Here is a 26,568-nt window from a genome sequence, read left to right as displayed (position 1 = left end):
CAGAATTACATCCCTGCTCCTGCTGGCCACACTATTCCTGATACAGGCCAAGATACCATTGGCCTTCCATGCTGCCTGGGCACACTGCTGGCTCATGTTCAGCCTACTGTCAACCAGCACTCTCAGGTCCCTCTCTGCCAGGCCACTCTCCAGCCACTTATCTCCCAGTCTGTAGCACTGCAACTACCTGAGAAGCTTTCAAATGCCTCAGTTCCAACAATTCTAAACATTCTATAAGAGGGCTCTAAATGAAACTGCTGTTACTCTGTTGACCTGTGTACTATTCCTTGACGACTCACTGGACAGAACGAATGGGCCCTCTTCATAGATTCAGCACTGGAAGTTACAGCTGTGAGTTAAAACTCCAGAGACAGATGCCTCTTCTTACATGCAGAGGTAGAATTTCACAAGCCTCAATATTAGAACAAATCAGGATCCAAAACTTAAAAAAATAAAAAAGGAAAAAAATAAAATTAAAACTTCCACTGACAGCCAAGGGCTTCTTTAGCATGAGTAAGATCCCTACACAATCCCACACAGAGATTGTACACTGAAATCTCACAGACACCATACTTTGACAGACTGTGGCACACAAACAAAAAAACCTTCCCCCTGCAACTCAGGATTTGAAGAGGGTACTGTTCTTTTAAGATTGTTCAGCAGTATTCAGAGACAACCTCATAAGCATCTGCCTCAGAGACAACCCCTGCTGCAAACCAGCAGGAACTTTGTCAATAGAAAGACTCCAAGAGTGGGGTTTTTAAACTCTACTCTGCTCTGGTGAGACCTCACCTGGAGTCTTGTGTCTAGCTATGAGGCCCCCAGTGCAAAAGACAAAGACCTGCTGAAGCGGATTCAGTGAAGGGCCACAAAGATGATCAAAGGACTGGAGCACCTCTCCTATGGAGACAGGCTAATGGAGAAGAGAAAGCTTCAGGGAAACATTACAGCTACATTTGAATATCTGAAGAGGACCTACAGGAAGGCTGGGGAAAGACTGTTTAGAAGGGCTTGTAGTGACAGGATGAGGGACAACGGTTTGAAACTGCAGCAGGGTAGATTAATGTTGGACGTAAGGAGGAAGTTCTGCACAATGAGAACGGTAAAATACTGGAACAGATTGCCCAGGGATATGGTTAAGCCTTGCCCCTGGAGATATTCAAGATCAGACTTGATGTGGCCCTGGGCAGCCTGATCTAGTTTGAAGTGTCCCTTGCTGAATGCAGGGGTGTTGTACAAGATGACCTTTGAATGTCCCTTCCAACCCAGTGCAAGCTGTGAACCTCCAAAAGATGCAATTCACACAAGAAGGCAAAAAAAGGATCTACAGAGATTTACATGTCTTGCTATGTTTTTAGCATGTACTCTACCGATATTCTATGTAGCTTAAGTATATCTTTTTAGACTTAGTATTTCCTTATGTATAATCTATTATGCCCATTTTGTTCAAAACAGGTTTTGTTCCAGAGATTCTTTTGAATAAAGTTTCTGCAATGTCCCGCTTTTCACTGCGGATGACAGCAGGATGCAGAGGACAACTGCTTTAAGCTGAGCAGAGCACAGCACATTGTCTTTGCCATCCACCCAACTATGGGTAGCTTAGTGCTGAGATCCTACTTTGAGATCACTGGGGATTTGAAAGGTAGGTTATGTACTTAGTTCCATAATGAACTAAATGCACCACAAAATCCCAAGTAAAAAAAAAATAGTGAAACCTGAAATACAATTATTTCTGGTTTTAAATAATTGAGAACAGAGTCTACCAGGAGAAAGCTAGGAAAAAAAAGATGGTCTATGGCATCTCTAAAGGAAAAACAAAACGCTTAGAGATAAAAAAAGACCATAAGTAGGAAGTGTGTAAAATGTGGTGACTCTTGCAAATCTCAGCACCTCTTTCTAACGACAAATAATTGCAGCACCACATCCTATACATCAAAAAAATAATAATTAATGTATGGGTATCATTTTCTTCACAGTGTTCTCTTTTTTTAAGTGTCCATTTATGTTTGGAGGGAAGCATCATTCCTCTGGCATCTGAAGTTCCCATGGGAGTGCCTAGACATCCTATTGCCTCTCATGTAGTCATGGGTTTGAGAGATATCAGCTTCTCTAAAATTAATGTAATAGTTACTCGAGTTCAGTTGCTTAGAAAGCATCTCTGATTTGACTTGTTTCCAATTCTCAGAGACTGCTTGTAGTGTCTTATGGGAATATCCATCTCAGACAACACAATTGCAGGCAAGTCCACTCTAGTTCCTCTTTAGTCCCTGGAGGTACTTGCAGGATTCCCTCTCTCCTGAGGCAAATAAGCTCATTTTTCTCCACTGAACAAGCACAGTAACAAACTTCAGGATGGTGAAAATTGGATGAAAACAACCTGGGTACTGGAAATGAATTCCCAGAGATGCTAAGATCACACAGCTCCCACTAACTGCATTTTCACACGTGGTGACTCCTCTGTGAGTAGTTCTCACGATTTTACTATGCAGTTTGTGAGATGTGAAGTTAGAGTTACAGCCTCAATGTTAAAATTGTATCTGAAAAATCTTAGTTTTCACTTAAGGAAAATAAAATAAAAGGCAAGTTTCCAGCTGCTGCAGTTGCAAGGGAAAAAGAGAGAGAAAAGGAAAAAAAGAAGAGAAAAAAAAAGAAAGAAAAAGAAGAAAAAAGGGGAACGGAGAGGGGGAGAGAAAAAAAAGACAAAAAAAAAGAAAAAAGAAGAAAAAAGGAAAAACAAATCAAAAAAGAAAAATGAGAAAAAAGGAAAAAAATAGAGGTATAAAAAGAGGAAAAAAGAGCAAAAAGGAGAAATGAGTAAAAAAGATGAAAGAAAAAAGGAAAAAAGAGAAAAAAGGGAGAAAAGGAAAAAAAGAGAAAAAAGGGGAAAAGAAAAAAGAAAAAGGAGAAAAAAAGAGAAAAAAGGGAAAAGGGGAAAAGAGAGGAAAAATGGAGAGACAAAAGGGGAAAAGATAAAAAAGTGACAGAAAAGAAAAAGGAAAAAAGGAAAAAAGAAAATAGAAAAAAGAGAGGGGAAAAAGGGGAAAAGTTTTTTTTTTAAAAAAGGGGGGGAAGATAAAAAGATTAAAAAAAAAAAGAGAAAAAGATAAAAAAAAAGAATGAAACCCCCCAAAAGAACCCAATGCCAGAGAGCACTGGAACACAATATTGTGACTTCAGGAAACCTTTTTGGAAACTTAAGACACAGTTTTATCTGCTGTTTTTATAAGATAGTTTTAACTTAATCTGTTTAATAACTCAAGCTGACAGTTCTGGCAGCATTCATCTTTTACTGTGAAGCCCAATATATGTAAACCCCAAATATCAGATATCTCAGTGCAGAGCTGATGTATTTTTCTGCATTTTTAAATGTTAAACTGTTACATTACCCATTCTATGAGGAAACACCCTTAAAATAAGAAAAACCTCCAATATTTTGGAACACCTGGAACATGTCCAGAGAAGGGCCACGAGGATGCTCAAACACCTCTCCTATGAGGAGAGACTGAGAGAGTTGGGACTGTTCAGCCTGGAGAAGAGAAGGCTCTGAGGAGACCTTATTGTGGCCTTCCAATCTCTGAAGGGGGCCTACAAGAAAGCTGGGGAGGGACTTTTAGGGTGTCAGGTAGTGATAGGACTAGGGGAATGGAGCAAAACTAGAAGTGGGTAGATTCATGGATGTTAGGAAGAAGTTCTTCACCATGAGGGGTGGTGAGACACTGGAACAGGTTGCCCAAAGAGGTTGTAGAAGCCCCATCCCTTGAGGTTTTTAAGGCCAGGCTGAGCAGCCTGATCCAGTGGGAAGTGTCCCTGCCCATGGCAGGGGGTTGGAACTAGATGCTCCTTGAGGTCCCTTCCAACGCTGACAATTCTATGATTCAATGATTTTGACTTGCTGCTATGAACTCCACCAATTCACAGCTCAGCCATGATTCTTTTCATTGTGGTTTATAGCACTGCTAAATCTCAGCTCTAAAACTCAACATCGAGCCTCAGAAGATCAGGAGATGAAAATAAATAACATTTAGGATCATCCTTTGTATACTTCCAGTTTCTAAGCTTTTAAAATATTTTAAAATATATATCACAGGATCACAGGATCCAAGGATGTTACAGCTTGGAAGGAACCTCTGGACATCATTAAGTCCAACCCCCCTGCCAGAGCAGGACTATAGAATCTAGTGCAGGTCACACAGGCACACAGCCACAACCTCTCTGGGGAGCCTGTTCCAGTGCTCTGCGACCCTTACAGTAAAGAAGTTCTTCCTTATGTTGAGGTGGAATTTCCTGTGCTGTAGTTTACATCCATTGCCCCTTTTTCTATCACAGGGCAGAAGTGAGCAGAGGCTGTCCCTTCTTTCTTGACACTCAGCTCTCATATATTTATAAACATTTATTAAATCCCCTGTCAGTCTTCTCCAGACTAAAATGCCCGAGGTCTCCCAGCCTTTCCTCATATATTCCCTTCTTCCTTTCAAACCAGAAGTGAAAAAAAAAAAAAGACTTTTTTTCTCTTGCTCATAAATGAAAACTGGGAAATTCTCTCAGGCAGAGATTCAAAGGGAAAGGTTGTAAGTTTTCTCTGTCTGTGATAAAATTGCATATCTGTCTTGCCTTACAGTATCCTGTGCCTGTATCTGACTTCAGTCCTGCTAGACAAAGCCTTTCAATTCTATAGTACCTACACTACTTTGTATCAATACTGGCTTTCCAAATCAGACTAAGCATTAATGCTCTGCCATTGCATTCTTTACACAAACAGTCCTGCTGGTTTTAAGATGAATAACTACATTTTCCTGAAGCTGTGTCATGGTTGGAGTTGATTCTGCTGCTGTTATTCATACCACACTGCAGTCATGCCAGCTTCAAAGAGCAAAAGTACTGGTTGGAGCAGAGTATTATGAGGCTAAACCATCAGAAGATCTGAATTCAAGGTACCAGCTTGCACTTGTCTGTATCCCCTAATTTTCCTGTATGTTTGCATCTCTGTTAGCAAGGATCTGCACTGCCCATTCTCACAGTCATTAGCCATTAGTGATAAAAAAGAGAAGGAGGCACTCTTACAACGGGCTCCTGCAGCCAGAGACGGATGAGAGTTGCGAGGGTGTAGTACATCACCAGTAGTAAGATTGGATTGGCATGGTGATACCAATGTAGCTCCTGATTCTTGATGATCATCCAAGTGCTTGAGCAGTTTGTCTGAGTAAGAGAAGTGACACCGAACAACCTGTGGACATAAAAAAACCCAAAAAGAATAAACACCAAATCTTACAATGTTTAAAAATATTTGTGGGGTAATTGTTGTTTGCCTATAATACTAATTGCTTTGCTCAAAAACAGTCATCTAAAATGCAGTGAATATGCTCATTCCACATATTTAGTGAAAATTAATGTTTTATTCACTTGCTGTCCAACGTAAAAAAACAACAACAAAAAAAGGGAGTATAGTATTATTACATCCACAACCTCCAGCACAAAACCTTTTAAATGAGGGAGCTGGGGTTGTTCAGCCTGCAGAAGAGAAGGCTCCAGGAAGACCTAATAGCAGCCTTCTAGTACCTGAAGTGGGCCTACAATAAGGCTGGAGAGGGACTGTTTACAAAGGCCTGCATTTGACAGGATGAGGGGCAATTAGAGAAGAGTAGATTTAAAATGGATGTAAGGAACAAGTTCTTTACCATGAGGGTGGGGGAACACTGGAACAGGTTGCCCAAGGAGGTAGGTGAGGCCCCACCCCTGCAGATATTCAAGGTCAGGCTTCATGGGGCTGTGAGCAACCTAGTCTAGTATAGGATGTCCCTGCTCACTGGACAGGAGTTGGACTAGATGACCTTTGGAGGTCCCTTCCAACCCAAACTACCCTGTGATTCTGTGATTCTATACAAATGACCTGCATCCTGTTGGAATGTTTTGTTCACTTGATTTCCAACATTAAATAAAAAAAAAAAAAGGAGTATAATATTATTACATCTACCACCTCCTGCATCCTGTAGGCTCAGAGCTACAGAAAAAGGGCAGGAAAAAAACCCTGGCTGCAAGGCCATTTGGCAAATCACAGCAATGTGACATTTCAAAGTGATTTAGAGAACTGAAACACAACACCATTCCACTCACTCTGCCAGGACAGAGCTGTAAAGAACATCTCCTCACCACACTGAACAGCTTACTGATTTTTATTTTTTGTTTATAGAAAGCTAATAATCTTACTAAATTGCTATCTAATTATGCAAATACTTATAAACATACAGAGTTCCACTGAATTGATAGCTGTTGTGGACAGAAAACTTTCAGGCAGACAATTGTTCTGCATGATCTGAGAAAAAATAAAGCAGAAAAAAAATCAGTTCCATAATCAGTATTAATATAGTCACAGTACTAATATCAATGCAATGAGATGATTGACTATTACTGGAAAAAAATGGGATCTTACAATATTTCCATCAAGTAACTAATTTCTGTTGGAGGGAAACACTTAAGAACACACACAAAGAAATCCTCAACATTTTAGATATTGGAGGAAAACACTTAAGAATATATACACCGAAAAAAATCCCCAACATTTTAAATGTAAGGTGTTAGACTCTCTTTAGTTAGATGTAGGAAATCATAATTAATCTGCCTTTTTGTTCACTGTAAAATATTGTGCAGAGTTCCAAAGGCAGGGCATAGAATTAGCAGTACCATATGTCAGTATTTGCTATAAACAGTTTCGTTCTGTTGACAAAGATTTCTCTTCCATAGTGAGCATCAGTTTGCAGTTTTTACAAGAAACAGATTTGATTCTGAGAGACATTTGAGGAGAAACATTTCTTGATAGAATGAAAAAATCCCAAACTATTGCTACTCTGAAAAAAGACAAATAGGGATGTTGGACTACATGACGTCTAAAGATCCTTTCCAACCCAAACCATTCTATGATTCTATGGCATTTAAAAAAAAAATTAAAAAGGATTTTTCCTGCTCAGGGATTTAATTGTAAATAGTTAGCATCTAACAGATTCCTTCCTTTTTCTCTCAAGAGCCAACACAGAATCATAGATTCGTTTTGGTTGGAACAGATTTCAAGATCATTGAGTCCAACCATTATCTAACTCTACACGTCTGCTGTTTAAACCATGTCCCACAGCACCACATTGCTGCCTCTTTTAAACACCTCCAGGGATGGGGTTTCAAACACCTCCCTGGGGAGCCTGCTCCAGTGTTTGAGAACCCTGTCCTTAATGAAATTTCTTCTAATATCCAACCTAAACCTTGCCTGGTGCAACTGGAGGCCTCTGCTCTCATCCTAGATGAGAAAACATCCTAACATAAAAGAGTGAATGAATATAAAGAATAAGTATGAGACTCAACAGAGATGTGCTGCCTGAAACCTGCCCTTTGGAAGCTGTAAAGTGAAATGAATACAGAAAAAGAGAGGTTATACCTGTTCATTCACTGGGGGGTTATGGATTGTGTATACTACCGTTAACTGCCAAAACCAGGGCTCTACAGCATTTTATTAAACAATTTATCAGCACTAACTTCTCATTCTGATTGTCAACACAAGCCAAAGACAATAAACTTTAAGGCTTCTAAGAGGTTTTGGGTGGATCCAAGGTCAGAAAGTAAAACAAAAAGAAAAAAAATCCTGCATTCGAAACACATTGATGCAACTTCAAGAAACTGACAGAGCTGTGTTTGGAGTTGACCCAGATTCAAACTTCTGTAGCATCCAAACACATACAGAGCTGGTGTTACAGTTTGGCTCCATCTGACTGAAATTGACACTGTGTTGTATTCTGTTCATATTTCTATCAGCATAGGGGAACATCTTGTTTTGTTTGCTTTCTTCTCTGCCAACTGACCTGTAATTTTCTGCCCATCGATTAGGGTTCTTGAGTTCCTTTTAGTTTCATCTTCTACTCCTATTTCACAATATGTCTATCTCTGGTTCATTTTAAGCTTTCCTATGGAAGCATAGTACAAAGCCCCCTATGTCTGTTTCATAAAAATAACAGAATCATGGTGCAATTTAATTCTTGATGAAGTTCAGAAGTCTTTCCATTGACAGTGAGTAATGAATATTTCCTGCAGAAATGAGGGAAAGTTCCTGAAGGTCCTTAAACCCTTTTGCCAAGCAGATCTGATCTTCCTATCACATATTCCATTCCTATATGTTTTAGAATAGAACTATAATGTCTCTAAAATTGCATTTCACTTTTTAGCTCTACTGAAAAAAAAAAACCAAACCAACATTCCACATAATCCTACTAGTAAGGAAATTCTATTATGTTTCACATGAATTCTCATTCTTTGAGTTTCATTTGCTTCCTCCAAATTTTCCATACATTATACTATTGGACTTACTTCCACTCCCTTCTAGTCCTGCATTCACCAAATAGTTATGATATAAGTTATGATATATCTCTCCCCTCTTAGTTGCCACCTGAGAGGCATTGTATTTATTTAATCCATTTCACTTTGTCTCATCAGTCATGAATCTAGAGGAACTGTTCCTCATTTCTGAATTCTCCTTCGGTTTTGAGACTTAGTCACAAAGCAACACAGCGTTGCCTGTCTATGAAATTCAAAATGCACAGCTTGGGAAGGATCACTCCATCTGTTCTGGCCTCAAATAAGGATCCAAGTTGCTCCTCATTCAATATTTATGCTTTGTCATTATCTTCAGTGAGAAATGCTGGTGCAGAGCATTTTTCAGAGTTACAGAGTAACCATCTCTTACTCAAAGCTTTTAAAGGCACAGGAATGAAACATATAAGCATTTACAGTAAGCAACTGTATTAGGGCATTATTCAGTTCTGCATTCTTCAGTCCACAAAGATGTCTCCATGTTCTGTATTGATTGCAATCATCTGTATTTGTGACCAACTCCGACTGCAGAATCGTAGGAGCATTTTGGTTGGAAAAGAAGTTTAAGATCATCAAGTCCAACCATTAACTCACTCTACCAAGTCTGCTGTTAAACCATGTCTCTCAGCACCACATCTCTGCATCTTTGAAAGACCTCCATGGATGGGGATTCAACCACCTCCCTGGGGAGCCTATTCCAGTGTTTGAGAACCCTTTCAGTGAAAAAGTTTCTTCTAATATCCAACCTAAACCTCCCATGGTGAAGCTTGAGGCCGTTTCCTCTTGCCCTATCATTTTCTACTAGGGTGAAGGAAAAAAAGATGAAATTAAAAAAAGCCCAAGAGGAATGTGAATCTCTGACTGAGGAATGCTCTGAAACAACAGAGTAAAAAACACTTCTACAATAAAGGTCATATCTCTATGTTCAGTTCCTACTCCATAAACTTGCTTTTCCACCAAATTTCCTGCATAACCTGTGAATCACTTTTCTGGAAGATGCACTTTCATCTTTTGTGACTCTCTTATAAAGCTCTAAGCTGTGATCAAACAAACAAACAAACAAACAAAAAACCCCAACTTTTTACACTACTGTAGCAATAAATTCAGAAGAACAATTTCAATTCTGACTGAAAACAGATAAATTCCTTTTGCACCCACAGATATTTGACCTAGGGAACTGCTCAAGTACCACATTTTGCTAGTGCACTATGGACATTGTAGAACTTCTCCAGCATGTATTATTTAATTATTATCATAATAAAGTGCTTTGTAATTAGTCGTGGTATTAAAAATGAACAAAAATGGCTACAAATCATCAACAACAATAAGAACAAATCTGTCTCATGTATAGAATTTTCAAACACAGTAATTACACATCTGTTTGGTCTGCCAATTCTGTCTCCAGTCAAAATGATCTGGAACATTCCTTGTTGTAAAAATATATTTGTCAGCTCAGATCCTGCATGTATTGATATTTTAGAAGTTTATTTCAGACCAGGATCTGCCTCATAATTTCCAGGGCCAGGAAGGGAAGTAATAACTCTGACTTCCTGCACGATGTAGAACACATAGTATTTTTTATATTGAACAAATAACTTGTGGTTGAATTACAATTTATAATTTAGAAAGGCATCCAATCTTGATTTCAGCTGATTGCAACTCTTCTACTGTCTCCTTATACTCTACCACATTTAATTTCTGTAACAGTTTTGTCTAGATGAGATTTCCAGTTGCTGCATCTTCCTACAACTGTGTGTACTACTTCACAACCACTTTGCACTACATCACAGACCAGGTGGCACTTTCCTGCATCTTCTCTAACCTTGCATGAAGATTTCTGTTTGAAAAAGAAGTCTGCATCAAGCCACATTAAGAGCTGCATTTGCTGATTTAGCATTTATGATTACAAGTTTGGGGTTTTTTTGCTGGGGCACAGGGGATGCTTATTCACAGGTTATTTACAGCAAGGGCATCTTTTTAGCAGGCCCTGTTGCAACAGGACAAGGGGTGGTGAGTTTACACTAAAAAAAGGGAGATTTAGGCTAGATAGAAGGAAAAAATTAGTTATCATGAGGGTGTTGAAACACTGGCAAAGGTAGTAGAAGACCCATCCTTGGAAATATGCCAGATCAGGTTGGACAGGGCTCTGAGCAACCTGATCTAGTCAAAAATGCCCCTGCTCAGTGCAGGAAGGTTAGACTAGATGACCCTTCAATGGTCCCTTCCAGCACAAAGCATTCTATGATTCTACAATCAGAGACTTCTGCTGTGCTGGGTTGGGTTTGGGGAATCCATCTTTGTGCAATTTCTGAATTTTTGGTTGGATTTTATGATCTGTCTGATTCTTTATTTCATCTGGGTATCTCCTCTTGCATATTCATTTCACTCTCTTCACAAGAAAGAGGTGAGGAGTGGCACCTGCAAGTCTGGAGTAGGAGAAGGGAATATCAAGACTGACTGACATTTGAATATCTGAGCCCTAAAATGGAGATGCTGGAAGTGGCCAAACAAGAGAAGAAAAGGGGAGAAGAAAAGCAAGTGAAAAAGAGGAGAGCAGGGGAGAGGAGGGATCAGGAAAATAAAAAAACACAGCAACAGTAAACCCCTGGAAATGGGGACAAAATCTAGCCTTTTTGTGAAGGAGGTGATAATGTGGTGATGGTGGTTGTGGTATAACCTTCCTTTTCTGGGGGTATGAGGGCTGACATAGAGGGAGAAAAGGCAAAACTTCCATTTTTCAGAGGTCAAGCCCTGAAAATTGAGATTCACAAAGAGTACTGAAAGGGCTATGCCCCAAACTGTAAAACATTGCTTGAGGAATAAACATTTTTGTCATATATTAATTTCAAGGAGGTGCATACTGTAATCGGAGTTGAAAATGTCCTGAGGAAAAGAGTGGGAAAGGAGCAGAAGTAATTAAAAACAAAAACAAACAAACAAACAAACAAAAAATTAGTTCCCTCAGAAAGTCAGGAGTCCCCTGTTCACACAGGCCATCCTGTCAGGTTTTCTATACTTGCATGGCAGAGCTACACACAAGTTATGACCCATAAAATTATATCTACAAAGTCTCTTCCCATGGAATTCTGTGAGCCATCCCACTCCCCCCAGTTCATCATTTGGCTATATACCCAAAGACATAAACGTTACTGGAAAGGACTCAGCCAGTCCCATGGTATCTCTAGGCCTATCCTGACTTTCCAGAAAGATGTTACTCTCCAGGATTTAGGCTGGGAATTCATTCTGGGACTAATGTTCCAGGGGGCACCAAATTGACACAAATTTATACTTAACCAGCAGAACAAGGGGAGGAAAGATGAGAAAGTTGTCTGAAAAGCATTAAGCTTCCCAAAGAATAAGGGTTAAGATGAACAGAAGGCATTCAGTTTCAACTGGCTTTTTAGGGGGGGGGGGGGGGGAAACAAAATAGAATGAATGGAGAAATTGGCATTTGTCTTTCCAAACCATGTTCAAAAGGCTCCAAATAGCTGATCCTTCATGTCTTCTCCTCAGCTCAGCAGGACAACTATGTAGGGAGATACTGCAGACACAAACCTCAGCCCACAGCTGGACTAAAGTTAATAAATTCATCTATTTCAGAGTGATACAACCTTTAAAAAGCACTGCAAGTATTTTTAGTGCTTAAAAGCCCTAGACCTTGCCCTGGATAATTCAGAGCTAGCTCAGTGGAACTGTGCCATGACTGTTTGGGTTGAGAAGGGTTCTGATAAATTTCAGCTTAATAGTTAATAACTTTTTGGGGAAAGATCTGAAAGTATGGACTATGACTGGAAGTGCTTCCCTTCAGTGTTGCTATCACAACGCTATAATGCAGGCATACACACAGTGAATATAGGCTTGGTGGGTAAGTAGATCACTCTAACTTTTGTTTTAATGTCATCAGACTTCTATAGCTCTTTAGCAGATGTCCACAAACTCTTTTTTTTTTTTTTTTCTTTTTCTACCAAGACTTGGTTTCCATAGCTTCTATTGGATCAAAGCTTTTCTGGCAATGACAAAACCAGCCCTGGTATATCTCCCACCCTCTTCTGAACAGCAGTGACTTTTCTTTTAAAGGAAAACTAATTTCAAGTGCATATCTATTGCATGAGGAAAAAAAAAAACACACAACAAAAAAAGTAATTTAAACCTCATGTGCTAATATCATCCAGATAACGAAGAAGGAGAGAAGTCATGAGCCATTAATCCAGGAAGCCATAGAGGAGAAAGGATAGCTTTAAGGGCTGTGAATTATATGAAAGCTTGCAAAAAACCTGCAAATACAACACAGATCTTAATTCAGGGAGAACAAAACAGCTATATAAGGAGCCACAATAAAATCACTTTGCTCTCAAGTGAATTATCATCTTTAGAACAGGATGTTAAATACTATCTGCTTTATAACCTGGTTTTATTTTTTCTCTAAAGTAGCCAGATAATGGAATTTTCTCTGAGACTATGTGACTGAAGCTGTTAAGGACTGGGCATCCATTAAAAATGACCAAACCTCGGATGCTCAAATACTTCATATATCTGAAAGAAAAAAGCTGCCCTGAGGACAATTTAAGTCTGAACATAAAGATTTGTGAGCTATATACCACATTTCATCCAGTAATTGAGCTTTGTACTGACTTTCTATTCCAAAAGCTTGCAGTATGCTTCCATTGCCTTAGAAGCAATCACTCCCCAACTATTATTGTGAAGAGTAGACATGGGTCTATTAATCCCTTATTTACTGAGCAAAAGCCATCTTCAGCAGTCTTACACAAAGATTTACCCTATCAGTACATTTCCTTTCTGGATCCCCACACTGTTTCATTGCCCATCACTACAAGAAGCACATTGAATTGCTGGAGCATACCCAGAGAAGGGCAGCAAAGCTGGTGAAGGATCTAGAACACAAGTCTTGAGAGGAATGACTGAGGGAACTGGGATTGTTCAGCCTGGAGAGGAGGAGGTTGAGGGGAGACCTCATTGCTCTCTACAGTTATACAAAAGAAGGTTGCAGTGAGCTTGGTTTCAGTCTCTTCTCCCTAGTATCAGATGACACAACAAAAGGAAATGGCCTGAAATTGTCCCAGGGGAGTTCTAGGTTGGAAATCAGGAAAAAATTCTTTGCAGAGAAAGTGGTCAGGCATTGGAAAAGGCTGTGTAGGGAGGTGGTGGAGTCACCATCCCCAGAGGTGTTCAACAAACGTGGACATGGCACTTTGGAACATGGTTTAATGGCCATGGCAGTCTTAGTTTGACAGTTGCACTTGATGGTGATCTTGGAGATCTTTTCCACCTGAAACAATTCTATGATTCTGTGGCTCAGCTGTGTTGAGTTTCAGGTGAACATTGATATTGATGTTGCTCTCTTCAGCACATCACCAAGCTAGAAAAGCTGTGATGTTGCTGTAGATTTGCATAGAATCATAGAATCATTTAGGTTGGATAAGACCTTTAAGATCATCAAGCCCAACAAATAATCCAGCACTGCCAACTCCACCACTAAATCACATCTCCAAGCAGCACATCTACATGTCTTTTAAATACCTCCAAGGATGGTGGAGGCGATGTTCATGTCGAGCAGCACTGCCAACAAATTAAAACATTTTTAATGTGTAGTTGCATTTTCTACTCGAGATGAAAATAATGAGAAAACAGGTCCAGGTTTCCAAGGAGCCATGTGGAAAGTGGGAAAGAGACATGATCTGGCAATGTGCACACAGCCCAGAAGCCAACCGTCTCCTGGGCTACATCCAAAGCAGTGTGGGCAGCAGGTAAAGGGAGGACATTCTGCCCTTCTGCTCTGCTCTGCTGAGACCCAACCTGCAGTGGTCCATCTCTGGAGTCCTCAGCACAGGAGAGACATGGGCCTGTTGGAGCAGGGCCAGAGAATGCCACAAAAGTGAACTGATGGCTGCAACCTCTCTGCTGTGACGACAGCCTGAGAGAGTCAGGCTTGTTCAGCCTGGAGAAGCGAATCCCCTGGGGAGAACTTCTGTTGGCCTTTCACTACTTGAAAGAGGTTGATAAAAAAGATGGGGACAGACATTCTAGCAGGGCCTGTTGTGACAGGACAAGGGGTGATGGTTTTAAACTAAAAGAGGGAGATTTAGACTCAACAGGGAGAAATTTATTCCACCAATGGTAGGGAGACACTGTACAGGTTGCCCAGAGAGGTGCTAAAATCCTCATCCCCTGAAGCATTCCAGGTCAGGTTGGATGGGGCTCTGAGCAACTTGATCTAGTTGCAGATGTCCCTGCTCACTCCAGGGGTGTTCAACTAGATGACTTTTAAAAGTCTTCTCCAGCCCAAAGCTTTCTATGATTCTATGAATACCAGAAGTATGTTGGGACACATCCATGGGCACAAAGGCTTCCTCGTGCCAGAGGGTAAGCTTGGACACCTCAGCGGGAGAGATGGCTTAACAATGTCTTTCTGTGCCAATTACTAAGTGAGATTATTGGGTTTTCAAAGGCAGTTGGCAGAGCTGCTGAAAGGAAAGGAGCCAGGAGTCCCACCTCAGAAGGTCTCACACAGGCAGAGCAGAGGATGTGAAGGAATCCTGCTCCCGACACTCAAACCATTCATGCAGGCCATGCGTGGCTTTGTTGTCCAAAAATGAGGTGCTGGGAGAAGATGGATGCACACAGCTAGACCATTAAGTGTAAAGCTTCATCAGAAGTCATTTAGGAAAAGGAGACCATGCTCCAATAACCTCAGTGAGCATCAGCATTTAGCAGGGTGGTGCCACTGAACCATAACATGCAAGTGACCTGGTATGACAACTAATTAGGCAACTGCCTGCCATCTTAAGAGATTTATTGTTACCTCTTAGAGTAACAGATGCAGAAGACTAGAAATAGTTTTGAAGTGTGGCTTCAAACTCTCTTCAACTTTGAGGTAATCTGTCTGATCTAGGAACCGAAGGACATAGATTGCAGCCAAAAACTTTGGGGTTTATTCCAAGCTCTGGCTGTCTGGGGTGGGGTTTATGCAATTCATCTAACTTTTCTGTTAGGGAATTTTTCCACCTGTGAAAGGGAATGATGATGCTTTTCACTCACACTGGAACAGTCTATTGGGTTTGCTGATGCAAGCAGAGAGTTTCCACTTACTCAGTTGGACTGAAAATAAAGCAAGAATGATTGATACCTAATTAAGAGATTTTGCACTGAGAAAAGAAGGTTTTAGTTTCTGGTTGAGAATGCACTAAGGCAGAGATGCAAGCTATCATTCCCATTTGTCTTTAAACAGAAAAAGAAAAAGAAATAGCAGGATAGGGGAAAGGTGATAAAGATGAACAATCAGGCTAGGGAAACTTGAGAAAAAAGCCTAATTTCAAAACCAAAGCTGTATAATATGGCTGATTTTAAATTAGTTATAAACTCTACCCAAATGGCTCAGTTTTTATCTGTGAGTTCCAAATTTGAGCTAAATCATGGAACCATACAATGGTTAGGGTTGGAAGGGACCTCCAAAGGTCATCTATTCCAACCCCCTCTGCAGTCAGCAGGGGCATCCTCAACTAGATCAGGCTGCCCAGAGCCTCGTCAAGCCTTCCTTTGAATATCTCCAGGATCAGGGCCCCAGTCACCTCCCTGGGCAACCTGTTCCAGCATTCCAGCACCTCATAGTAAAGAATCTGTTCCTAACATCCAATGTAAATCTGCCCTTTTCTCGTTTGAAGCCATTGCTCCTCATCCTATCAGTACAGGCCTTTGTAAACAGTCTCTCTCCAAAATGAACATAAACAAGAGATCAAACACATCCAGTCTGAGTGTTTAGTGAACCTGATATTGGCCACCTCTTGCACAGACAAGGACTAACTCCCTGGGGTGTGCTCAGCTGAGAACTGCCTTTTGTATCACCTCCAAGGAATGCGGGATGATTGTTTTATCAGTGTTGATATATTGAGCTGAAAGCACCAAGGACTACCTAAGTGCTGAATATTTATCATCACAGTTGCAGAGTGTGAAAACAAACACTGGCAAGCAGACCTTCAGGAAACCAGGGAAGTCAAAATGGAAGAAGGCAAGAAATTAATTTAGAGAAAACAGGCAAATATGACTGAAATACTTAAAACAAATAAATACATAGAGTTACTTATCAAGGAATTCAGAATTAGGTCACTGTGGACATGACTAAATCTAAGCAGGGATCTTTGAGACAGAAGCATGGACAGTAAAGAGTGAAAAGCGATTTTACAGTGTCAGATATTCTTTGTCTGTTTGCTGGATCTCCCAGAGTAAAAAACTTTCATGTAGTTAAGAACGAAACCAAAATATTTGTGCATTGTTTTTCATAAAGGCTGGTGTCCATCAGCATTCCATAAACAATTGTGTGTCTTTCTACATAAGTACTGAAGAATAGATCTGTTGAAAAAGCAGAAGAGCTATTTCATTTTCATAGATATTAAACTAAATAAGAAAGGATATTTCTCCTGGATTTTAAAAATAAGAAGGTATGGAAATAAATCTTTAAAAAAAAAATTGGGGGGTTGACTAGATGACTTTTAAATGTTCCTTCCAACCCAGGGTATTCTGTGATTCTACAGAGACAAACTTGTAATGCCAAGAGAAACCTGCTAATTATAATACATAGAATCACAGAATATTAGGGGTTGGAAAAGACTGCCAGAGATCATTGGTCCAACCCCCTTGCCAAAGTGGGCTCTCCTAGGTCAGGCCACACAGGAACATGTCCAGGTGGGTTTTGAAAGTCTCCAGAGAAGGAGCCTCCACAACCTCTCTGGGCAGCCTGTTCCAGTGCTCCATCACTCTCACAGGAAAGAAGTTTCTCCTCATGTTCAGATGGAATTTCCTGTGTTCTAGCTTATATCCATTATTTCTTATGTCTTCTAATACTACAAAACACCAGGTAGGTAGAGAGGTTGATATCACAGAATGCTAGAAGGGTTTGGGTTAGAAGGGACCTTGAAGGTCATCTAGTCCAATCCACCTGCCATGGGCAGAGACACCTTCCACTGGACCAGGTTGCTCAAAGCCCTGCCCAGCTTATCCTTGAACCCTTCTAGGGATGGAGCATCCTAACCCTAACAATTTATTAAATAGGAGTTAGGGATCATACACAACTACTCTGGGCAACTTATCTGTCTATCCCTTTTCTGCCTTTCTTTTCAGTCACTTGCTGAATGATCATAGCATGCAGATCCGTGTTATTTCAACAATACAAAAATGAAATTAAAGGGTCAGTTCTTCGCAGTCACCCTCTGCATGTCCACATAGGACAGCCTGTGATGAGCAGAGAGTCTGTATTCAAGTGTCAGTGTGGGAATCAGATACATGCAAGGAAATACCTGGTGTGTTAGCAGCGAGGTGTGCTGGTCACACAAAAATCAGCTCCCTAAAGGGGTGCAGGAGTGGGATGGCTCTGTTACAAGACTAGCAATACCTTCAGTTTAGTTGAACCAGAATCAGCAGGCAAGTTATCAGGGCACATCAGCACTTTTAAAAATCTTTGTCACTTCTTTCTGTTCCTCTCACCCTAACATTTCCCAGCAATAGGCACCTTTGACTGTTCCTACAGTAACACAGGGCTCTTTAGGGGCAGGATACAGCAGGAAGTGGTAAGTTGCCAAAATTACGTCATGAGATGGGGACTGATTTTATGCTGGCAGCTTATGCTCGGTTTCCGGACACAACGCACCCGTTGTTGGGAGAGCCAAGGCTCCTCTTCCCACTAACAACAACCATCTGTGACCAGGACCAGTCCCACCAGGATGCCAGAAAGCTCATGGCTCAGAAACTGGTCTTCCACACACACAGAGAAACCCAAAAGTATGAATATGTGTCTTGGTTTACATCCCTTTCAAGTCCAGGAGAAGATAGAAGGATGTAAATCACTAGCGGTGTAATGCCAGAAACATGACTGAAGTTGTGCCACCTTCTGCCAAGGTTAAATTTGGCACAGGCACAGGGCAGGAGTTATGATGAATGTCATGGAGACGGGGAGCCACTAGAGTGCAGACTGTCACAGAGGCTAGAAAGGCACTTTTGCTCAACTAGAGCAGGTTGCTCAGAGGCTCAAACAACCTGACCTGGAATGGTTCCAGGGATGGGGCATTTACCACCTCTCTGGGCAACCTGGGCCAGTGTTTCACCACGCTCTGCAGAAAATGTCTTCCTTCTCTTTAGTCTAAATCTCCTTTTTTTTTAGTTTAAAACTATCACCCCTTGTCCTGTCACACCAGTGCAGAGCCTGCAAAGAAGATTGTCCCCATCTTTCTTATAGACCCCTTTAACTACTGAAAGGCTGCAATAAGGTCTCCCTGGAGCCTTCTCTTCTCCAGGCTAACAACCCCAATTCTCTCAGGCTGTTCTCACAGCAGTGTTCCAGCCCTCTGATCATTTTTGTGCCCCTAGTTCATCCGTTGCTCTTTTCAGAAATCCTCAAGCTTGCTGTAAATCCTGGCAGAAAGAAGAATTTCCTGATTGGAAGGAACTGCAGTGTAGCAAAAAGAGATGAGTATAAATAACCTTCTAAAGACCAGAAAGGGCTACAATTTCTCCCTAGTAAAGCTGGGTACGTTTGCACTGACTTCCCTCTTGTCCCCACTGGACTTCCACCAAAACCTGAGCCAAAAACTTCAAATCAATGCTGAGTACAACTATCCTGTACAGTGAGCACAGTGTGGACATTTATTACACACCTGTTGATAGGTGAATCTCCAAGGAATCCCTCTGAACATGTGTTGAAAGATGTGAATTCATTTTGGATGAGCCACTGAATGCCCATGTGGCAGACACTAAGATGGAAATCTCACACCAGCCAGTAGTTTTGCACCATTTCCAAGGATTTCATGCTACAACTGCTTGGGAACTCCACCAGTGGCCCCTCAGGGGTCTGTACTGGGACCAGTGCTGTTTAATATCATTATCAATGATAGAGACAGGGAGATCAAGCGCATCCTCAGCAAGCTTCCAGAGCAAGTTTTCTAAGCTAAGTGATGTGGTCTTTATGTCAGAGGAATGGGATGTCACCCAGAGGGACCTGGGCAAGCTCCAGAAGGGTGCCTGTGTGAACCTCATGAGGTCCTGAATTTGGGTCAGAACAATCCCCATTATCAATATAGGCTGGGGGATGATGTGATAGAGAGCAGCCACGTGGAAAAGGACATGGGGATACTGGTGGGCAAAAAGCTGGACATGAGACAACACTGTGCACTTGCAATCCAGAAGGCAAATCATATCCTGGGCTACATCAAAAGCAGCGTGGCTAGCAGAATGAGAGAGGTGATTCTGCCACTTTCCTCTGGCAAGACCTTGTCTGGAGCACTGTGTTCAGCTCTGGGGCCTTCAACACAAGAAGAATCTGGACCTAATGGAGTGGGTCCAGAGGAGAACCACAAAAATCAGAGTGCTAGAGCATCTCTCTTCTGAAGACAGGCTGAGGCACTTGGGGTTGTTCAGAGAGAGAGAAGGGTCCAGGGAAACATTATAACATTCTTCCAGTACCTAAAGGGGGCCTACAAGAAGCTGGGGAGGGACCACGGTAATGGTCTGAAACTAGAGCAAAGCAGATTTAGATTGGACATTAGGAGGAAGTTCTTTACTATGAGGGTGGTGGAATACTAGAACAGGCTGCCCAGGGAGTTGGTGGCAGCCCCATCCATGGAGACATTCAATGTCAGGTTTGATGGGGCTCTGAGTAACCTGATCTAGTTGGGGATGACCCTGCTTACTGCAGGGGGGTTGGGCTACAAGACTTTTAAAGTTTCCTTCTAACACAGTGCCTTCTATGATTCTATTGCAGCTGGATATTCCAGACAGTGCTATCAGAATGATTAAAAGTGCAAAACTCAAACCAGTCAAAAATTATGTATTAATCATTCTCAGTCTTGTAAAAAGTTCAATTTGTAAAGAAATTCTGAAGAGGGTTTGCTTATTAGGACTCATTTCTTGTCAGTCATCCTCTGCAGTCTCTGATAGAACCCACACCAGCTTGTCCCATGGAAGTAAGACACTACAAGGGAACTAAAGAATATGCAAGGCTTGTTAAGACCTTCCTCTGAGGAACCAGAAACAAAGGTAATGGAGAAGGTTAGAAGATCTATAATGAACTTTCCAGTACTCCTCAGTTCACTTATATTATCAACACTCCTGACATGCTGCTCAGAATTCTGGTAACTGTTCACCAACCAGGTGTGACTCTTCCTGGACACCAGATACTAGGTGGATAAGATAGGATAAGATGAAGACCACATGGACAGTGATGGTCCAGCTGATAGCAAATGGACAGCATGGAAACGTCTCCTAGCAGACTGAGAAACTCTTATGGTGCACAAAATGCTGCAACAAGATGCCTTTTGAAGAATCATTCAGTTCAGAAGAGCACTTGGAATGACAGAACCACAGAACAGCCCAGGTTGGAAGGGTCCTCTAAATATCATCTCACCCAATCTTTCATGGGAAAGAGAGCCCAGATGGACCCACCTGCCCTGGGCTAACTTATAGTTTAGAGATTGTATTAATAGTGAGGATGACTGTTGTCTGTTCTCAATGGGAGTTAGAGCTTGCATTTCTAAACTGTTATAAGAATAATTCACTTATTTTACAAAATAATTTTTAAAAGATAATTAAACAGAGGACAAAATTGAACAGAAGATAAAAATCTAAGAAAGCACATAGGCTAACACCTTCCAAATAGAATTAATTGTCTCCTAAGATGTAGCACATTGTGCAGCTAATATGAAACTCAGCTGCAAAACTTCTGTAAGGATAAGATCAATTAGCTAATTCCTCTTCCTCTTCAAGATTGAAATCCTGGCTCTCAAACCTAATCTGGTCATTGTGACAAATGTGGTGGCAAGTTTGGACCATGCTCTGAGACTACAAAGTGATAAAGGATGATGGAAAGAGAAGGGCAGTGCAGTGTCTTTACATGGCATATATCCAGAGGTCTCTGCCCTGGCACAGGATACTGTAGTACTGTAGCAGTAAGTGGCCAACAAGGCAGAAGGCATGAAAGCTGTTGCAGCCAAAGAGTAGCTCAATATAGGAATACTCCATCCTATCAAACACTTCCTCATGACCAGGCAACTCCAAAACCCTTCAAAATTCATATTGGTGTAAGAATATTCATAGAATCATAGAATGGTCTGGGTTAGAAGGGACCTCTGAAGCTCATCCAGTCCAAGTCCCTCTGCAGTCAGCAGGGGCATCCTCCACTAGACCAGGTTGCCCAGAGCCCTGTCGAGCCTCACCTTGAATATCTCCAGGGATGAGGCCCCAACCACCTCCCTGGGCAACCTGTTCCAGTGTTCCACTAACATCATGGTGAAGAACTTGTTTCTAACACCCAACCTAAATCTACCCTTCTCTAGTTTGAAGCCATTGCCCCTCGTCCTGTCACAGCAGGCTTTTGTAAACAGTCCCTCTCCAGCCTTCTTGTAGGCCCCCTTCAGGTACTGGAACTCTAAGAAAGCCCAGAGGTTTTCATTTGCATCAGATTACTGGATCTTGAACTGAACGCTCTTATTATAAGCATAGTTTTGGGCAGGAATAACTTTACTGACTCAGGATAAACTTCATACCACTGTGCTGATCCTATTTCTTCATGTTGGCAAAGCTTTATCATTGCCCCAATTACATCCTCTTGCCAAAATAAACAACATCAGGAAGAAAGGAGGCAGCAATCTGAAAAACGGCAAACATTATTGTTTGGGGTTTTTTTTCCAGGCTGTGGCACTGTGTATATAATATTTCTGAAATCATTTTAGCTCATTGATTTGTTTTTGTTAACTCAGGTGAAAAGAATTTGATTGCAGGAATGTGATATTTTCACAATTTTGCTTTCCAATGGGTATTTATTGCTATTATTTTCCCATCACCAATTTTGCAGCACAGCAGCAAGCCAACAAAAAAGATACCTGTTTTAAATGAAGTTAGAAATTAGTGTGGACATTTTATTTGATGGAGATCAGTTGGTAGCTAACCAATGTTAATTTATGCAGCTTGGAAACTCCCTACTGAAGGGTAGGTTCAGCCTTATTTATTCTGGTCCTCTTGCACTAGTTAGGACCAGTCAGAGCACTGCCTTCAATGTCTGTTGCTCAATTCTCCATTGTAGCAGGTCTAGAGAAGAGAAGTTGTTAGTGGCAGAGGTAATTTCATGCCTACCTCTGACACATCAGTCAGGCTCTGAGCAACCTGATCTAGTTGCAGATGTGCCTGCTCACTGGACAGGAGTTGGACTAGATGACCTTTAAGGGTTCATTCTAACCCCAAACATTCTATGGTTCTATGATAGAGTAATTGATCAGCTTTCACTTAGGATTAAAAATGCTAAACTATTTTTTCTGCACTATTCCAGTATATTTCTCTCCCATTTTCCTACTCCAGCTACTGCTTATCTACTAGTCCTACTCCAATCATTAAAAATCATATCAGTGGCTTTCCCTCACACTCAGATTTGCACTTCCAAGCACTGATAACACTTGTCTTGATGGTATTTATCTCCCTGAAAGTAGATCAAAGTAAATTCATAGCTAAAAAGAACCATGATTAAAGAAACAAGGAATATATATTTACTGCACCTTCAGTTGAGTCATCCTTGGTGGTCTGGATATTCAAACAGAATTTCCTACATAGGTTCCTCACCTGCTATGTGTAAAGGGCTACTACCCAACAGTGCCAGCTCAGGAGAAAGACTGCAAGAAGATAACATCATTTTCTGCTAAAAGAAAGGCCAATATATACTACAAAGCCCAATACTTAGACTTTTTACAGTCCAGACGCTGAAGGTACTTTGTCTTCCACAGTGAGGCAGAGGCAACTTGACTGTAAACAGATTTTTTTCATTTAAAAAATCAATAACTGTGATTAAGTGGCACATAGGTACTGAATGAAATTTTATCATACCATGTAGAAATGCACTATTTAAAAACAAACCCAAACAAAACCAAAACCCAAAACACCACCAAAAAACCCAAACCCAAAACCTAAATCCAGAAAATAAGCCTGCAACTAAATTAATTGAAAATTAATGTAAGTAAATTTACAGAATCACAGAATTGTCAGGTTTGGAAGGGACCTCAAGGATCAGCTAGTTCCAACCCATCTGCCATAGGCAGGGACACTTTCCACTAGATCAGGTTGCCCAGAGCCTCATCCAGCCTGGCCTTTAAAACATCCAGGGATGGGGCTTCCACCGCCTCTTTGGGCAACCTGTTCTAGTGTGTCACCACCCTCATGTGAAGAACTTCTTCCTAACATTCAATCTGAATCTACCCTCCTCTAGTTTGGATCCATTCCCTCTAGTCCTATCACTACCTGACACCCAGCTTTCAGTTATTGGAAGGCAACAATAAGGCCTCCTCAGAGCCTTCTGTTCTCCAAACTGAACAATCCCAACTCTCTCAGCCTGTCCTCAAAGGAGAGGTGCTCCAGCCCACTGATCATCCTGGTGGCCTTTCTCTGGACACGTTCCAGCATGTCCAGATCTCTCCTGTAATAGGGGCTCCAGAACTGGACACAGTACTCCAAGTGGGGTCTCACCAGAGCTCAGTAGAGGGGGAGAATCACCTCTCTTGACCTGCTGGCCACACTTCTCTTGATGCAACCCAGGACACAGTTGGCTTTCTGGGCTGCAAGTGTACACTGACAGCTCACATTGAGCTTATCCACCAGCATCCCCAAGTCCTTTTCTTCAGGGCAATTTACATTAATCTAGATTTTAATTAAAGTAAATTTAGTGAAAGTACAATTAAAGACCATATTACAAAGAAGAAAAGGGACTTTTACAAAGGATGAGTATAAAAAGAGTGTCACATTCTAGTGAGATGGTGTGAAATACATACTTTCTCTCCTTCAGAAAATGCTATTGATATCTGGTGATAGAATCACAGAATTCTTTTAGAAGGTTGGAAGAGACCTTTAAGATCATCAAGTCCAACTGTTAACCAGCACTGCCAAGCCACCACTAAATCATGTTCCTCATCTACACATCTTTTAAATCCATCCAGGGGTGTCAATTCCACCTCTTTCTTGGGCAGTGTGTTTCAGGGCTTGACAATCCTTGTGGGGAAGAAATTAGGATAAAGGATAAAACTCTGTGAGATTATAGCCAGGCAGCTGTGAATTTTGAAGCCACTTCTTTCTTTTCTTAATACATGGAGTAAACAAAATAAAGGCTTTAGGGAACTTGTGAGCATTTTATCTGCTTGGTGCCAGCCATCATCATACACTGACCTGTAGGTGGCACAGGAGAACCTAAACTAAGCAAAACTGAGTTTTTCATTACGTCCTACCAATCACTCTTCTCAAGTCAGTAACTCTGACATCACCAAATACACATTTATTAACCTGAACCAACAAAATGCCAAAATAAATGCTAAAGTAACAGCTCCTGTAGTCTGTCAGCTCATTTTTTACTGCATTTAATGGTGCATCAAGATGTAAATCATTAGTGAACGCTCCACAGTACAGTTCAAGACTTAAAAGGAACGATATGCTTAACTAGAAATAAAGTTAAAGTTGACATTTAATTTAGAATCATAGAATCACAGAATGGTTTAGGTGGGAAGGGACTTCAAAGATCATCTACTTCCAGCCCTCCTGCCATGGGCAGGGACACCTTCCACTAGACCAGGCTGTTCAAAGTATTGTCCAACCTGGCCTTTAACACCTCCAGGGAGAAGGCATTCACAACTTCCCTGGGCAACCTGTTCCAGTGTCTCACCACCCTTACCGTAAAGAATTTCTTCCTAGTCTCCACTCTAAATCTGTCCTCTTCCATCTTAAATCCATTCTCCTTCATCCTATCACTCACTTAATGTAAAGATGACTACAGCACTAACATAAAAACCAATTTGCCATTACAACCCAGCATACACATACAAAAATGGCAGAGTAAAATACATCCATTACTTCATCTTATTTATGTTACAGTACGTAAAAAATTAAAGAGCCAGTGAAATTGCATCCAGTCAATAATTACTGCAGCAGTAATTAGAAATACTGCTTTTTGACCTAAGTGATGTAGCTGTGGGTATGAACATAAGACCAGGATGCTCTGCATGACCAGAGAGAATTTTTATACTAAAAGACTAATATTATGTGAGGTGCCACAGAAGCCTCCTGTCTCTGCACATAAGGATGGCATCCCTCATGCTTTTAGCCCCAGCTTAGACACAAGACTCAGAGCATTTCTTTTCCTTTACCAAAAAACACACATATACACTGCCCTTGCATCATAGAATCATAGAATTGTCAGGGCTGGAGGGGACCTCAAGGATCATCTAGTGCCAACCCCACTGCCATGAGCAGGGGCACGTGACACTAGATCAGGTTGCTCAAAGCTACATCCAGCCTGCTCTTAAAAACTTCCAGGGATGGGGCTTCTACCACCTTCCTGGGCAACCTGTTCCAGTGTCTCACCACCCTCATGGTGAAGAACTTCAATACCACCACTAATTCCTTTATCTCCTGTCTTAGGCAAATCACTCTAACCAAACCCCAAACCTCCTTCCTCTCCTAACCTGATCCAGCTCTCTGCATCACAACTGTCCAGACAGGACTTCCACCACTTTATCTTTAAAAACCATTCATTCTGAAATGCTTCAACTCTTTGAACACTGGACATGAAGTTAATAACATAAAATTTGTCAAAGCATTACATGGAAGAGCGTTTGCATCAACATGTGAAAACAGAGCACTGCACTATGTGTCCACGATTAAAGAGGAAAGGAATCTCTCTCACCTGGCATAGAAATCTTTTGGTGGAACAACCTCCTGAAAGAACTGTAGCTGGTACAGATAAAGTCCAATCAAGTGGCCTGCACTGAATATAGCCATTAACACACACAGGCAGCTGAATATCAGCGGATCAAACACTTGGCAACAGGACCACCATGTGCACAGGCCCAGAAACACAAAGAAATACACAGCTGAGGTCAAAGATGGCACCATCATACCTGCAAAAACAAAAACATGGAGGCTTAGAAAAGTGTGGGAAGTATTAGCATTCATTAAACATTAAGTGTGACAAGAAGTGCATTGAATAATCCAATTAGTGTTTACACTAATTATTACAATTAGCTCTTAAGACTGCTATCATCTTTGAAGCTAGAAGAAAAGGAGTCTGATTTTTTTGTTCACTTCCCTCATGTACCTTAGCACCTAATACATCACCCCTCTCTAGAGCTTCCTATGAGCTGAAATATTCTCTTCGTGAAGATGTTTCACAAAGCATGGAGAAAACCAGAAACACGT

General features: G+C 41.2%; 1 protein-coding gene across 1 annotated transcript in view; it reads right to left on the bottom strand.

The window, feature by feature from the left end:
• The window catches only part of PIEZO2 (piezo type mechanosensitive ion channel component 2), a 137,662-nt gene extending 111,397 nt beyond the window's left edge, over positions 1 to 26,265 (bottom strand). Inside the window, exons 1-2 of the mRNA XM_054381538.1 lie at positions 26,057 to 26,265; positions 5,062 to 5,224 (exon numbers count right to left, since the gene is read on the bottom strand). Coding sequence (XP_054237513.1) covers positions 5,062 to 5,224; positions 26,057 to 26,265 — 372 coding nt within the window. The remainder of the gene's footprint in view (positions 1 to 5,061; positions 5,225 to 26,056) is intronic.
• Between the last annotated feature and the right edge of the window lie 303 nt (positions 26,266 to 26,568).

Source organism: Indicator indicator, chromosome 6 (assembly GCF_027791375.1).
Source record: "Indicator indicator isolate 239-I01 chromosome 6, UM_Iind_1.1, whole genome shotgun sequence".
NCBI classification, from domain to species: domain Eukaryota; kingdom Metazoa; phylum Chordata; class Aves; order Piciformes; family Indicatoridae; genus Indicator; species Indicator indicator.
This window is presented reverse-complemented; position numbering and strand designations above follow the sequence as displayed.